The sequence below is a fragment of the Pseudophryne corroboree genome, chromosome 2 (genome assembly GCF_028390025.1).
Source record: "Pseudophryne corroboree isolate aPseCor3 chromosome 2, aPseCor3.hap2, whole genome shotgun sequence".
Taxonomy (NCBI): domain Eukaryota; kingdom Metazoa; phylum Chordata; class Amphibia; order Anura; family Myobatrachidae; genus Pseudophryne; species Pseudophryne corroboree.
Genome location: NC_086445.1, coordinates 221625465 through 221640587, shown reverse-complemented (window position 1 = coordinate 221640587; position 15123 = coordinate 221625465). Strand labels below are relative to the sequence as shown.

Below are 15123 nucleotides of genomic sequence, written 5' to 3'. Positions count from 1 at the left end.
AGAGACTGAATGGCAATCTGCCAAAACGCCTTCTTGTCGTCCAACAGAGGCAGTCCTGTCTTGAAAAAGCGCAGTGGCGGGAGACAGCTTTCTTTTAACACTAAATTGCGGATACATCCATCAGTGAATGTCTGGAATCCCGGCAAATGTAACGTCTGAAGGCGCGCTCCCACAATTGGAAATCCGAGATGGCCTGGGAGCCCATCAAGCCACTGGCTTGTTGGTGACTTTAGCGCCCTGGCGTTACAAGGCGTGACTGTTTCTGTACCACAGCCTTGAAAGGATTGAAGTCTAAAGGATTTGAACGCCGGACCAGAGTATTTCCGTCTTGGTACCGGTGGAGGCAATGGCAGGAAACTAGACTCCCCCCAACCCCCCCCACACCACCCCCCACACACCCCCACCCCCGCCTTGGCCTGAGAACTGCATTTGTCCAATTTAGGACCAAAAAACTTCTGGCCACCGTATTCTTTTGACCTCTGACTCCGCTTGCCAAGAACGCAGCCAGAGTACTTGTCGTGCTGTAACTAGCGATGAAGAAAAGTGAGAAGCGAGCCAACAGCCGGCAGCAGAAGCTGTACATAGATACTCAGCAGCTTCTCAGATTTGATTAACGATAAGTATAACATGATCGTCATTGTTCCCATACAAAGAGCACCTTAGTGACCCAAATGCCCTTCTATCTTACGTCTGAAGGGTCTTTATAAGGTTTGACACAGACGAATCCACCAATGGCGGATTCTCCAATGTATATGTCACTGTGTGGAAACGGGTAAGTAGACTTAAATCTGTGAGGTATAGAACCGGTTATTCGGTTATTTTGTGTTTCTACTAACATCTTATTAAGATATCCTAAATAAGAACCCCATTGGAGATCTCTGTCGTTTAGTAAATACAACTTATTATATGTTAGAGGCTCCTTAGTCTCTGTAAACTTCAGAGACTGACGCACTGGTCATTATCAATGTCTGGGCTGTCAAAAACCGCACTATCTGACTGCTGGTCTAATGTGCCCTCCTCACCCTTATTTAGCGCCGTGAGGTTTGGCATAGAATTGTCAGACTGCAACATAGCAGAAACGGTTAAATTATAAGACCAATTAAATTAACACCTTGTTACCCAAAGTGAAGTTGGACCTTTGCAACGGCTGAGACTCCTCCATTAGATGTGGCGGTCTCACCCGAGACTCCGATCTTGCCGCTCGTGTCGAGCGGCGGCCAATTCTAATTGCAACCCAGCCATTACATTTGCGTAACATAGGAATGAAACCGGGTTCTGGAGTGGAAACCTACAAAACATACTGAACATGTGGTAGATTCATGTACAGACATTGCAGTAAAACTTATTTTTTAGTCTTTGCTGGTGCCGTACTCATTATGCAGACAGACAACACAATAGACAAAGACAGACACATGCACGACTCAGTAATGTGTAATATACATATATATATGGCCGAAGTGCATTCACATGGCCAGCCTATATAAATCCTGAACCAAAAATTCCCACTAACACCCCTGCGCCTCCGGTGGAGTAGAGATGTAGGACAGGAACGTTCTGGAATTAGAAACAGGAAGCATGGTTAAAATGGCCCCCATGCCATGCTTACACTGATAATCACAGGTCAGGTTACAATACATGCCTCCTGTGTTTAATATAAGCTCAATAGTCTATTAATATAACCTACGGTGCATATGAATCTGGCAGCCTGTCATGCAGCATATTATAAGTTTTTCTTCCCTTGCAGCAGCGCTGCCTGATTAGACTTGTTCCCCCCTGTGCTCCGTGTGTCTCAGCGGGGAGCGGGTGCCGGGAAGCTGACATGGTCATTGCAGGGAGGCGGGGGACGCTTGTGAGGAGAGCGGCCGAGTGAACTGAGTTCGGCTGGCTGGAGCGGCGTGTAGCGGCTTCCGGCAGCGCTAGTGAGAGCGCTGTGCTGCGGCGGTTCTCCTCGTAGCGCTGGCTTTGAAGTCCGTACAGCGTGGACGGAGCGGCTGGGGCGGGCGCTGGTATTAGCAGCGGGTGCGGGCGGCGGTGATGAACACGGACCCCACACAGCGGGGCGGCAGCGCGCGCTGACCGCCCCGTCCCCCCCAGCATACCTTGTCTCCTTGTAGGGAGGGCTGCGACGGGGCTTCTTTCTGTAAGCTCCGTCCAGCTGTTGCATCAGTTCATGGCTGCGACGGGGCTTCTTTCTGTAAGCTCCGTCCAGCTCTTGCAGCAGTTCAGTGGGCTGCGTGTGGCTGTGAGGGTGCTCTTTGTGAGGACCGACACGCCATGCGCTGCTCCGTGCAGCGGCACTATCCCGGACCCATGTTTTTAGTAGAAACTGGGAAGGGATGTGCTGGAGTAGTATAAAAAAGTAAAAATTAAAATCAATATTCAAAGAAAAGTGTGGGAACCCACACAAGCCTCTGTTAGTGTATGAGCACAGAAAAAACACTGAGGTACTTGGGGATATGGAGGGGTGGAGAGTTCTAAATTTAAATATTCAGTGCCCTGTTTCCTGCGGAAGCCGTCCATATCCCAAGAGTACTCCAGTGACCCCTAGTGGATGAAAAAGAAATACAGGATACTGATGACGATCAGGTGTACGAGGACTCTGAACCAGTAGCTCGGGGTATAGAGGCTCTTATTACTGCTATTCGCTCGGTATTACAGGTGGAGGAGACTGAGCAGGACGCCTTACGCCCTTCAAGGTTTGGCACCAACCAATGCTTGCCGGTGACTTTTCCAGTTTCGGAGGAGCTAGATGCGCTCATCACGGCAGCCTGGAAACATCCAGAAGCGAAGTTTCAGGTATCAAGAAAAATGTTGTCTTCCTATCCTTTTCCCGCAGATAGCAGGACGCGTTATGAGACCTCTCCGATTGTGGATCCTTCGGTGTCTCATCTGTCCAAGAAGACGGTTCTGCCGGTTCCTGGAGTGACTTCGCTTAAGGAGGCGTCGGACAGGAAGTTGGAATCCAGCTTGAAGACTATTTACTCGGTGGCGGGGGTATTACATCGCCCGGCGCAGGTAGGTTGTTGGGTCAACAAGGCGATGGAAGCTTGGGCGGAGCAATTGTCCTCTGGAATTCGGGACGATTTGCCGGCGAATCAGCTGATACAGTTGGCAGAACACATCCGTGATTCAGCCCTTTATCTTTGCGATGCTTCCAAGGACATCTGTATTCTCGGTGCTAGGATTTCCGCTTTAGCAATTTCGGCCCGCAGAGCTCTCTGGCTACGGCAGTGGCAAGCGGATACGGAGTCCAAACGGGCTGCAGAAGCGTTGCCCTTTACGAGAGAGATCCTCTTTGGTAAGGGTCTGGATGCCTGGATTTCTCAGGCCACCGGAGGTAAGTCGACTTATCTTCCTTCTGCTGCTCCAGCCCCTCGCAGGCCCTATAGGGGTCCCTCCTTTCGATCCTTTCGTGCCCCTTCCAGATTTCGAGGCCAGGCCAATTGGAGGAGCTTCCGCCTCCCGTGACCATAGGGGTAGAGGCAGAGGTTCCACAACCTCAACCCAGTCAGAGGTTAAGTCCTCCACCACTACCACCGCATGACGGTGATGGTGGTCCTGAATTGGACAAATGGATTTCTGAGGCCACGGGAGGAAAGTCGGTTTTCTTACCATTACCTCCAACAGTACCTAGAAGGAGATATTCTGGACCGGCGTTCAAATCCTTTAGACCTCAGTCCTTTCGCGGGCGTGGCAGGGGAACGGCCACACCTGGTAGACTAGGTCGGGGACGTGGTTTCCAACAAACCAATACCACTCGTCAGGATACTAAAGTCCCTGGCAAGCCAGTGGCATGACTGGCTCCCAGCCCATCTCGGATCTCCTATTGTGGGATCACGCCTTCAGTCATTCCAGTTGGCGTGGCTTCAGACGTCCACAGATGGGTGGATCCGCAATTTAGTTTTAAAAGGTTACAAAATAGAGTTCGACTGTCTCCCGCCAATGCGGTTTTTCAGTACACGGCTGCCTGTGTCGGACGACAAGAAGGCGGTTCTGCAGATTGCCATTCAGTCTCTGCTGGATGCAGCAGTGTTGATTCCGGTCCCTGTACACCAACAGGGTCAGGGTTATTATTCCAGTCTGTTTGTGGTACCAAAGTCAGGCCAATATTGAACTTAAAGGGTCTCAATCAGTACGTCACTTACTACAGATTCAAGATGGAATCTCTGCGGTCAGTAATTGCAGGCCTAGAGCCACAGGAATTCATGATTGCGCTGGATCTCAAGGATGTGTACTTACACATTCCGATTTGGCCACCTCATCAAAGGTTCTTGCGGTTTGCAATACGGCAGAACCATTACCAGTTTCAGGCTCTACCGTTTGGCCTCTCATCAGCGCCTCGGGTATTCACCAAAGTGATGTGTGTGATGATAGCTCATCTCAGATCCCTGGGAGTGATAATAGTTCCGTACTTGGACGATTTACTCATCAAAGCTCCGTCTCAACAAATCCTCCTTCAACAGGCGTTGCTGACATACAATGTACTTGTTCACCACGGTTGGATTGTCAACTTCAAGAAATTACATTTAATTCCGTCTCAACGACTTCAATTCCTAGGTATGATTCTCGATACGGTAAATCAAAGAATTTACCTACCCGAACAGAAAGTACAAGTCATTCGTCATCTGGTACAATTAGTGCTCAAACCACGCACAGTCTCGGTTCATTTGTGCATTCGGCTCTTAGGCACAATGGTGGCGGCTTTCGAAGCGCTTCAGTTCGGAAGACTTCACTCACGTCCTTTTCAACTGGATGTGCTCACACAGTGGTCGGGCTCGCATCTGCAGATTCACCGCAGGGTGAGGTTGTCTCCAAGGGCCAGAGTGTCTCTACTCTGGTGGCTCAAAGTACAGAATCTAACCGCAGGGAAACGGTTCGGCGCCTGGAATTGGATAATTCTCACGGCGGACGCGAGTCTCGGAGGTTGGGGAGCTGTAGTTCAAAATTATCAGCTCCAGGGTCTCTGGGCGGATCACGAAAGATTGCTGTCTATAAATGTCCTGGAACTCCGGGCAATTTACAATGCGCTACGACAAGCAGTGCACATGCTGCAGGCTCATGCTGTTCAGGTGCAGTCAGACAATGCGACGGCGGTCGCATACATCAACAAACAAGGAGGAACGAAAAGCCGCATGGCAATGCGGGAAGTAGCTCGAATCCTCAATTGGGGCGAGTATCACCAAGTGATATTGTCGGCAGTATTCATTCCGGGAGTGGACAACTGGGAGGCGGATTATCTCAGCCGTCGGGATTTTCATCCAGGAGAATGGGCATTAAATCCAGAAGTGTTTCACATGCTGGTCCAGTAGTGGGGTTACCCGCAAGTGGACCTGATGGCATCTCGCCACAATAATCAAACGCCCCAGTACGTGTCCAGAACGAGAGATCCAAAGGCAGTGGCGGTGTATGCTCTCACAATCACGTGGCCATACAGTCTCGTGTATCTGTTTCCACCGTTTCCGCTGCTCCCTCTATTGCTAAAACGGATCAAAAGAGAGTCCGTCACAGTCATACTAGTGGCGCCTCATTGGACTCGGAGAGCTTGGTTTTCGGATCTCCGCGGTCTACTCGCAGACTATCCTTGGCCGCTCCCACTACGTCCGGACCTGTTACAACAGGGTCCGTTCCTTTACCCCGATTTAGCGCGGCTGCGTTTGACGGGGTGGCTGTTGAGACAGCCCTCTTAAGAAGAGAGGGCATTCCAGAATCGTTTATACCAACCATGTTACAAACTAGGAAGCCGGTTACGGCAGCTCATTATTACAGAATTTGGCGTGCCTATATAGGTTGGTGTGAAGCTCGGACGTTTCCGACATCATCTTTCAAGTTATCCCGTCTTTTGTTATTTCTACAGATGGGGTTAGATGGAGGTCTGCGTTTATCCACACTAAAGGTGCAGATATCTGCGTTGTCAATTTATTGTCAAAGAAGATTGGCTCTATTGCCGTCGGTACACACCTTTATGCAGGGTGTCCTCAGAGTACAGCCTCCATTCACTCCACCTACTGCGCCATGGGACTTGAATCTGGTTTTAGATTTCTTAGTCTTTTTATTTTGAACCCTTACAACAAGTGGATATTAAGTTTCTCACTTGGGAAACAATTTTTCTCCTAGCCTTGGCTTCGGCAAGGCGTGTTTCAGATTTGGGTGCCTTGTCATGCAAGTCACCGTATTTAGTGTTTCATGATGATAGAGCGGAACTTCGGACGAATCCCGCTTTCCTACCAAAAGTAGTGTCCTCTTTTCACATCAATCAACCAATAGTAGTTCCTGTGTTAACAGGAGATTCTGGAACCTTGGATGTGGTACGCGCACTACGCGTTTATGTATCCCGAACGTCTACAGTTCGTAAGACGGATACGTTGTTTATCCTCTATGATGCGGCCAAGATAGGTTGGCCAGCTTCTAAGCAGACCTTATCCAGATGGATAAAACGGACCATACGTCAGGCTTACCTTCATGCTAGGTTACAGCCGCCTACATCAGTAACCGCTCATTCCACACGTTCTGTAGGAACGTCATGGGCAGCTGGTCGTGGAGCTTCTACGACACAGCTTTGCCGTGCGGCTACATGGTCTTCAGTGCACACGTTTGTGCGCTTTTACAAGTTTGATACTTTTGCGGCATCAGCATCTAGCTTTGGCCGTCTAGTGTTACATGTGCCAGACAGCTCTCCCGCCCACGGGGGAAGCTTTGGTACGTCCCAAGAGTACTCCAGTGACCCCTAGTGGATGAAAAAGAAAATAGGATTTTGGTACTTACCAGGTAAATACTTTTCTTTGAATCCATAGGGGGCACTGGACGCCCACCCAGAGCAGTTTTACCTGGTGTGGTAGGTTCAGAAAATCTTATAGTAACACACTCTTACCGACTGTTTCAAATTAGCAAGTTCTATCTGGTTGGTGTCAACTGTTAGTTTTCAGTAACGTTATGTGTCAACTTTATTGTTGTCCATTTTTGTTATATGTAATTCTCCATTGTTAACCTCTATAGCTCCTGTTCGGCTCAGTAAAAAAACACTGAGGTACTCTGGGATATGGAGGGGAGGAGTAGTCTCAAATTTTAACTTATTCAGTGCCTAGTTCCTGTGGAACCGTCCATATCCCAAGAGTACTCCAGTGCCCCCTATGGATTCAAAGAAAAGGATTTACCTGGTAAGTACCAAAATCCTATTTTTGCTTTGCGATATTGACTACACGGGAGCGTACATTGCATCGCAAACTAAACATGGTGCGACTTGAACTAGACGTGATGCTATTTGAACTACAAAGATCAAATAGTATGCGAGAATCGCACCATAAGACCATTTGCTTGAATATTATTTTCACAGTACCTATTATTAAAGAAAATATTTGTACTTTTGTATTCTCTGAAAGAGATACAAGTGAGTGATGTCATTGAAAATTGCAGTTAGTAGTGAGAGCTGCCATCCTGTTTGATCAGATGGCTCCATTGCTCTGAAGTGAATCTGCATTAAACCACACCAACCGGAAAACCATAAATACAGTATAAATGAATCAAAATAATTGTCCACCTGTTACAAAAGTAATCAGCTGGCTTAATATGTCTGTTTATATTTAATATGCAATCTCTTCATCTTCCCGTGCTCAGGTCCAGCTTTATAACTTCATGGCAAAGGACAACGTTCCTTTCCATAGTGTCATTTTCCCATCCTGTCTCCTGGGAGCGGAGGAGAACTACACGTTAGTCAACCATCTCATAGCTACAGGTAAACAACCCGTATGTGTTATGAAAAATCCTTCTTGAATTTTTTTGATTCCATGAATGTAATTAAAACACAAGATAATCCGACACAGAAATACATTGTTTACATGTAGAACGATATATAGTAATGTATTTATTAATGTAGATGAGTACAAATATAAAACATAGCTCCCAAATAAATATAGTCAGCAGCAGCACTGATGATGATGCAATAAAGGCATCAAAACGTTGGAGCACTATACCTGCACCTGAGTCCTAATTCTATACCTGACTGCTGCCGCTGACTGTGTATGCAGTGTGTGTGTCTGTGTGTGTGTGTGTGTGTGTGTATGTATGTATGTATGTATGTATGTATGTGTGTGTATATATATATATATATATATATATATATATATATATATATATATATATATATATATATATATATATATATATATATACACACACATAATTATATAATGTGTGTGTTTGATAATTGCAATCTAGAATGAGTATTTCTGCTTTACTCAAATTGAAAAATAAGGGTTTAAAAATTATCGTCTAAAGAGCGCAGTATGTATCAATATATCATGCATTAATAATGAATTCACATAAAGCACTTAAGCAAACCCCCCCCCCCCCCAAAAAAAAAAACAACACATAAAAACGCCAGATTACAAAAGTATGCGGTATTTACAATTATAAATAAAAATAAATAAATTTAAAAAAAATACATTTGGTTTCAAAAAACATTCTTAAGGTTAAGTATCTACCAGTAGAAATATACCAGTATTTAGCGGGATGTAATTGTGTCCAAGATTGCTGGAGGTCCAAGTTGCCAGCTGATCTCCAATGTTTTTTCAAAGGAACAATCCCTTACAGGTATGGTTTTGCTTTGTAAGTGATTGTCCCATAACATCCCGCAGATTATCCTAAACAAAGCCGCGGCGCTGTTCTCCAGGGCCGGTCTAGTATGAGGGATGGCTTTCATCTCCCTCTAGGTCCAGGTCTGGCAGTGTTGCTTCCTATTCAGAGGTCGCTATTTCCTAATCTTGGTCAGCACTTTCCTTCAGGGGGCGGTAAACCCCCATCAGCAGTTTCACCACGTGGTATTTAAGTTGGGCATGAATCTGCTGCTCCCCATTCTTTAGCCAAGCCCTTTTACGGCCTTATTGGGGATTTCCTCCTTCAGAGTCCCCTTTGGTTCTGACCATATGATCTTCCCTCAGGTGTTTTGAGTAGGTGTCATTGACTTTTACAAGGCCCAACCCATGGCTCATTCTGTGGATCATCAAGTTTTCACCCAAATCAGATCATTCTCCCAATGTAGGTATAGGAGGAGTCTATCAACATAAAAATGCCTTGCGTCTTGAGTGGGTGGAACTTGCTTCTGTTGATTTTTATCTCCCAATTGGCACAGGAGAAATGTACTGATCAGTGAGCTTGCAAAAACTAAAGATTGTTTTTTCTGTAACGTCCTAGAGGATGCTGGGGACTCCGTAAGGACCATGGGGGATAGACTGGCTCCGCAGGAGACATGGGCACTTAAAGAAAGACTTTGGATCTGGGTGTGCACTGGCTCCTCCCTCTATGCCCCTCCTCCAGACCTCCCTCTATGCCCCTCCTCCAGACCTGACTGGTTGGATATGTGGAATGTCTTAAGTGCTAATGTAAATTTATTGCACAAAAGATTAGACAAAGCTGAGGCTAGGGTACAGTCAGGGAGTCAAACCATGTCTGTCCCAAGGTCGCCGGGACCTTCAGGGTCTCAGAAGCGCACACTATCCCAAATAGTTGACACAGATACCGACACGGATTCAGACTCCAGTGTCGACTACGATGATGCAAAATTACAGCCAAAAGTGGCTAAATGTATTCGATATATGATTATTGCAATAAAATATGTTTTGCATATCACAGAGGAACCCCCTGTCCCTGACACGAGGGTACACATGTATAAAGGAAAGAAGCCTGAGGTCACCTTTCCATCCTCACATGAGCTGAACGAATTATGCGAAAAAGCTTGGGAAACTCCAGACAAAAAACTGCAGATTCCCAAAAGGATTCTTATGGCGTATCCTTTCCCGCCAAAGGACAGAATACAGTGGGAATCCTCCCCTAGGGTAGACAAAGCATTGACACGCTTGTCAAAAAAGATAGCGCTCCCATCCCAAGATACGGCTACCCTCAAGGATCCTGCTGACCGCAAGCAGGAGGTTACCTTGAAGTCCATTTACACACATTCTGGTACGATACTCAGACCGGCAATTGCGTCGGCCTGGGTTTGTAGTGCTGTAGCAGCATGGACAGATTCCTTATCAGCGGAAATTGAGACCCTAGATAAGGATACCATTTTAATGACCCTAGGGCATATAAAAGATGCTGTCTTATATGTGAGGGATGCTCAAAGAGACATTAGTTTACTGGGTTGCAGAATAAACGCTATGTCTATTTCTGCTAGGCGAGTCTTATGGACCCGACAGTGGACAGGTGATGCCGACTCAAAGAGGCATATGGAGTTTTTACCTTACAAGGGTGAGGAATTATTTGGAGAAGGCCTCTCGGACCTCGTCTCCACAGCTACGGCAGGTAAATCGAATTTTTTGCCTTATGTTCCCTCACAACCTAAGGAAGCGCCTCATTATCAAATGCAGTCCTTTCGTTTAAATAAAAGCAAAAGAGTACGTGGATCGTGCTTTCTTGCCAGAGGTAAGGGCAGAGGGAAAAAGCTGCACAACACAGCTAGTTCCCAGGAACAGAAGTCCTCCCCGGCCTCTGCAAAAACCACCGCATGACGCTGGGGCTCCCCTGAGGGAGTCCGCTCCAGTGGGGGCACGTCTTCGACTTTTCAGCCACATCTGGGTTCACTCACAGGTGGATCCCTGGGCAATAGAAATTGTTTCTCAGGGATACAAGCTGGAATTCGAAGAGGTGCCCCCTCGCCGGTTTTTCAAATCGGCGCTACCGACTTCTCCCCTAGAAAGGGAGATAGTGTTGCATGCGATTCGCAAATTGTGTCTTCAACAACTAGTGGTTGAGGTTCCCCTGCTTCAAAGAGGGAAGGGATACTACTCAACTCTGTTTGTGGTCCTGAAACCGGACGGTTCGGTCAGACCCATTTTGAATTTAAAATCCCTGAACCTTTACTTAAAACGGTTCAAGTTCAAAATGGAATCGCTCAGAGCGGTCATCGCCAGCCTGGAAGGGGGAGATTTTATGGTATCTCTGGACATAAAGGATGCATACCTGCATGTTCCCATATATCCTCCGCATCAGGCGTACCTGAGATTTGCGGTACAGGATTGTCATTACCAATTTCAGACGTTGCCGTTTGGGCTTTCCACGGCCCCGAGGATTTTCACCAAGGTGATGGCGGAAATGATGGTCCTCCTGCGCAAGCAGGGTGTCACAATTATCCCATACTTGGACGATCTCCTCATAAAAGCGAGATCACGGGAGAAGTTGCTGAACAGCGTATCACTTTCACTGAAGGTGTTACAGCAACACGGCTGGATTCTCAATATTCCAAAGTCGCGGCTGAATGACCTTCTTGGGCATGATTCTGGACATAGACCAGAAAAGGGTTTTTCTTCCGACAGAAAAAGCTCAAGAACTCATGACTCTGGTCAGGAACTTATTGAAACCAAAACAGGTGTCAGTGCATCACTGCACTCGAGTCCTGGGAAAGATGGTGGCATCATACGAAGCCATTCCCTTCGGCAGGTTCCATGCGAGGACTTTCCAATGGGACCTACTGGACAAGTGGTCCGGGTCACATCTACAAATTCATCAGCGGATCACCCTGTCCTCCAGAGCCAGGGTATCTCTCCTGTGGTGGCTGCAGAGTGCTCACCTCCTAGAGGGCCGCAGGTTCGGCATTCAGGACTGGATCCTGGTGACCACGGACGCGAGCCTCCGAGGTTGGGGAGCAGTCACACAGGGAAGAAATTTCCAAGGTCTTTAGTCAAGTCAAGAGACTTGTCTCCACATCAACATCCTGGAACTGAGGGCCATATACAACGCCCTACGTCAAGCAGAGGCATTGCTTCGCGACCAACCAGTTCTGATCCAGTCAGACAACGTCACCGCAGTAACTCATGTAAACCACCAAGGCGGCACAAGGAGCAGAGTGGCGATGGCGGAAGCCACCAGTATTCTTCGCTGCGCAGAGAATCATGTAAGCGCACGGTCAGCAGTGTACATTCCGGGAGTGGACAACTGGGAAGCAGACTTCCTCAGCAGACACGACCTACATCCGGGAGAGTGGGGACTTTATCAGGAAGTCTTCGCGCAGATTGCAAGTCAGTGGGGACTGCCCCAAATAGACATGATGGCGTCCCGTCTCAACAAAAAGCTACAAAGGTATTGCGCCAGGTCAAGAGACCCTCAGGCGGTAGCTGTGGACGCCCTAGTGACACCGTGGGTATTCCAGTCGGTCTATGTATTTCCTCCTCTTCCCCTCATACCCAAGGTGTTGAGAATAATAGGAAAGAGGAGTGAGAACAATCCTCATTGTTCCAGATTGGCCATGAAGGACCTGGTATCCGAATCTGCAGGAGATGCTCACAGAAGATCCGTGGCCGCTTCCTCTAAGACAGGACCTGTTGCAACAGGGGCCCTGTCTGTTCCAAGACTTACCGCGGCTGCGTTTGACGGCGTGGCGGTTGAACGCCGGATCCTAGCGGAAAAAGGTATTCCGGATGAGCTCATTCCTACACTAATAAAGGCTAGGAAGGACGTGACATCAAAACATTATCACCGAATATGGCGAAAATATGTTTCTTGGTGTGAGGCCAGGAATGCTCCTACGGAAGAATTCCATCTGGGCCGTTTTCTTCACTTCCTACAAACGAGTGAATTTGGGCCTAAAATTAGTATCTATTAAGGTTCAGATTTCGGCCTTATCCATTTTCTTTCAAAAGGAATTGGCCTCTCTCCCAGAAGTACAGACGTTTGTGAAGGGAGTACTGCATATTCAGCCTCCTTTTGTACCTCCGGTGGCGCCTTGGGACCTTAATGTGGTGTTAAGTTTCCTTAAGTCACATTGGTTTGAACCACTTAAAACGGTGGAGTTGAAATATCTCACTTGGAAGGTGGTCATGTTGTTAGCCTTGGCTTCGGCTAGGCGAGTTTCGGAATTAGCGGCTTTATCACATAAAAGCCCCTATCTGGTTTTCCATATGGATAGGGCGGAATTGCGGACCCGTCCTCAATTCCTACCTAAAGTTGTCTCTTCTTTTCATATGAACCAACCTATTGTGGTGCCTGTGGCTACGCGTGACTTGGAGGATTCCGAGTCCCTTGATGTGGTCAGGGCTTTGAAAATTTACATGGCCAGAACGGCTAGAGTCAGGAAGACAGAAGCACTGTTTGTCCTGTATGCAGCCAACAAGGTTGGCACTCCCGCTTCAAAGCAGACTATTGCTCGCTGGATCTGTAACACGATTCAGCAGGCGCATTCTACGGCAGGATTGCCGTTACCAAAATCGGTTAAGGCCCATTCCACTAGGAAGGTGGGCTCTTCTTGGGCGGCTGCCCAAGGGATCTCTGCACTACAGCTGTGCCGAGCTGCTACTTGGTCGGGGTCAAACACCTTTGTAAAATTCTGTAAGTTTGATACCCTGGCTGAGGAGGACCTCCTGTTTGCTCAATCGGTGCTGCAGAGTCATACGCACTCTCCCGCCCGTTTGGGAGCTTTGGTATAATCCCCATGGTCCTTACGGAGTCCCCAGCATCCTCTAGGACGTTAGAGAAAATAAGATTTTAAACCTACCGGTAAATCTTTTTCTCGTAGTCCATAGAGGATGCTGGGCGCCCGTCCCAAGTGTGGACTACTTCTGCAAGACTTGTATATAGTTATTGCTTACATAAGGGTTATGTTATAGTTTCATCGGTTTTGGACCGATGCGATTTTGTTTTTTCATACTGTTAACTAGATAGTATATCACAAGTTATACGGTGTGATTGGTGTGGCTGGTATGAATCTTGCCCTTGGATTAACTAAAATCCTTTCCTCATACTGTCCGTCTCTTCTGGGCACAGTTTCTCTAACTGAGGTCTGGAGGAGGGGCATAGAGGGAGGAGCCAGTGCACACCCAGATCCAAAGTCTTTCTTAAAGTGCCCATGTCTCCTGCGGAGCCCGTCTATCCCCCATGGTCCTTACGGAGTCCCCAGCATCCTCTACGGACTACGAGAAAAAGATTTACCGGTAGGTATAAAATCTTATTATTTTAATTAGTACTTTTATGCAAGTTTTTATTTCACCTGGTGTAGCGTTATTATGAATCCATTGGTGCTTGGCCAAATATATTGTGCTAGCTCACAGCACCCCTAATGGAAACTTTTTTTGAAAGAAGAGTAGGGACAGATTTAACTACGAGTGATATTCTTGTCATCACTTATTACTTAATGGGGCATATGTATTAACCTGGAGACGGCATAAGGAAGGGATAAACCAGTGATACGTGCAAGGTGATAAAGGCACCAGCCAATCAGATCCTATCTGTTAATTTACATATTGGAGCTGGTTGGCTGGTGCTTTTATCTCCTTGCACATATCACTGGTTTATCAATTCCTTATGCCTTCTCCAGATTAATACATCTGCCCCAATGTTTTAAATGGTGCTCCAGCCAATCAGATCCTGTAATTTTTTTTTAAAGACCTGACAGGAGCTGATTGGTTGGAGTACCCTTTAACATTTTGTACCTAGTGATAACAAGAATATCACTACTTGTTAAATCTGCCCCATAATTGTGAATTTTGAGTTTTTGTATACTGCACTTTAATAAATGCGCAGTCTCTAGTAATTAAGGGGCAGATGTATTAACCTGGAGAAGGCATAAGGAAGTGATAAACCAGTGATAAGTGCAAGGTGATAAACGTAGCAGACAATCAGCTCCAATATGCAAATTGATAGTTAGGAGCTGATTGGCTGGTGCGTGTATCGCCTTGCACTTATCACTGGTTTATCACTTCCTTATGCCTTATCCAGGTTAATACATCTGCCCCTTTGTTCTAGGAACATAAAATACATTTTCATCCTTTGGCAAAACAAAATTTTTGAAATGCAATCAATTCTGAATATTCTTTTGCACAGAATATTTGAATTATGAAGATGGGAAGTTCTCAAAGAGCCGGGGTGTGGGTGTGTTTGGTGACATGGCGAAGGACACCGGTATCCCCACTGACATCTGGAGATTCTACCTGCTGTACCTGCGGCCTGAGGGACAGGACAGTGCATTCAGCTGGAGCGATCTGATGATGAAGAACAACTCTGAGTTACTTAATAACTTGGGCAACTTTGTTAACAGGTACAATGAGAGATTGCAAAACTGGGCTCTCAACTTGACTAAAAGGGTTGCATAGCTGCCAGTGTTTAATTCAGTTTCCAAGGACACAATATTAAAGGTGTCCCAGG

At 46.8% G+C, this 15123-nt stretch overlaps 1 protein-coding gene across 3 annotated transcripts in view; it reads left to right on the top strand.

The window, feature by feature from the left end:
- MARS1 (methionyl-tRNA synthetase 1) overlaps positions 1-15123 on the top strand; it is a 314707-nt gene that overhangs the window by 242666 nt on the left and 56918 nt on the right. For all 3 annotated transcript variants that reach the window (XM_063952367.1, XM_063952361.1, XM_063952362.1), the window contains exons 14-15: positions 7612-7729; positions 14803-15016. In XM_063952367.1, coding sequence (XP_063808437.1) covers positions 7612-7729; positions 14803-15016 — 332 coding nt within the window. The remainder of the gene's footprint in view (positions 1-7611; positions 7730-14802; positions 15017-15123) is intronic.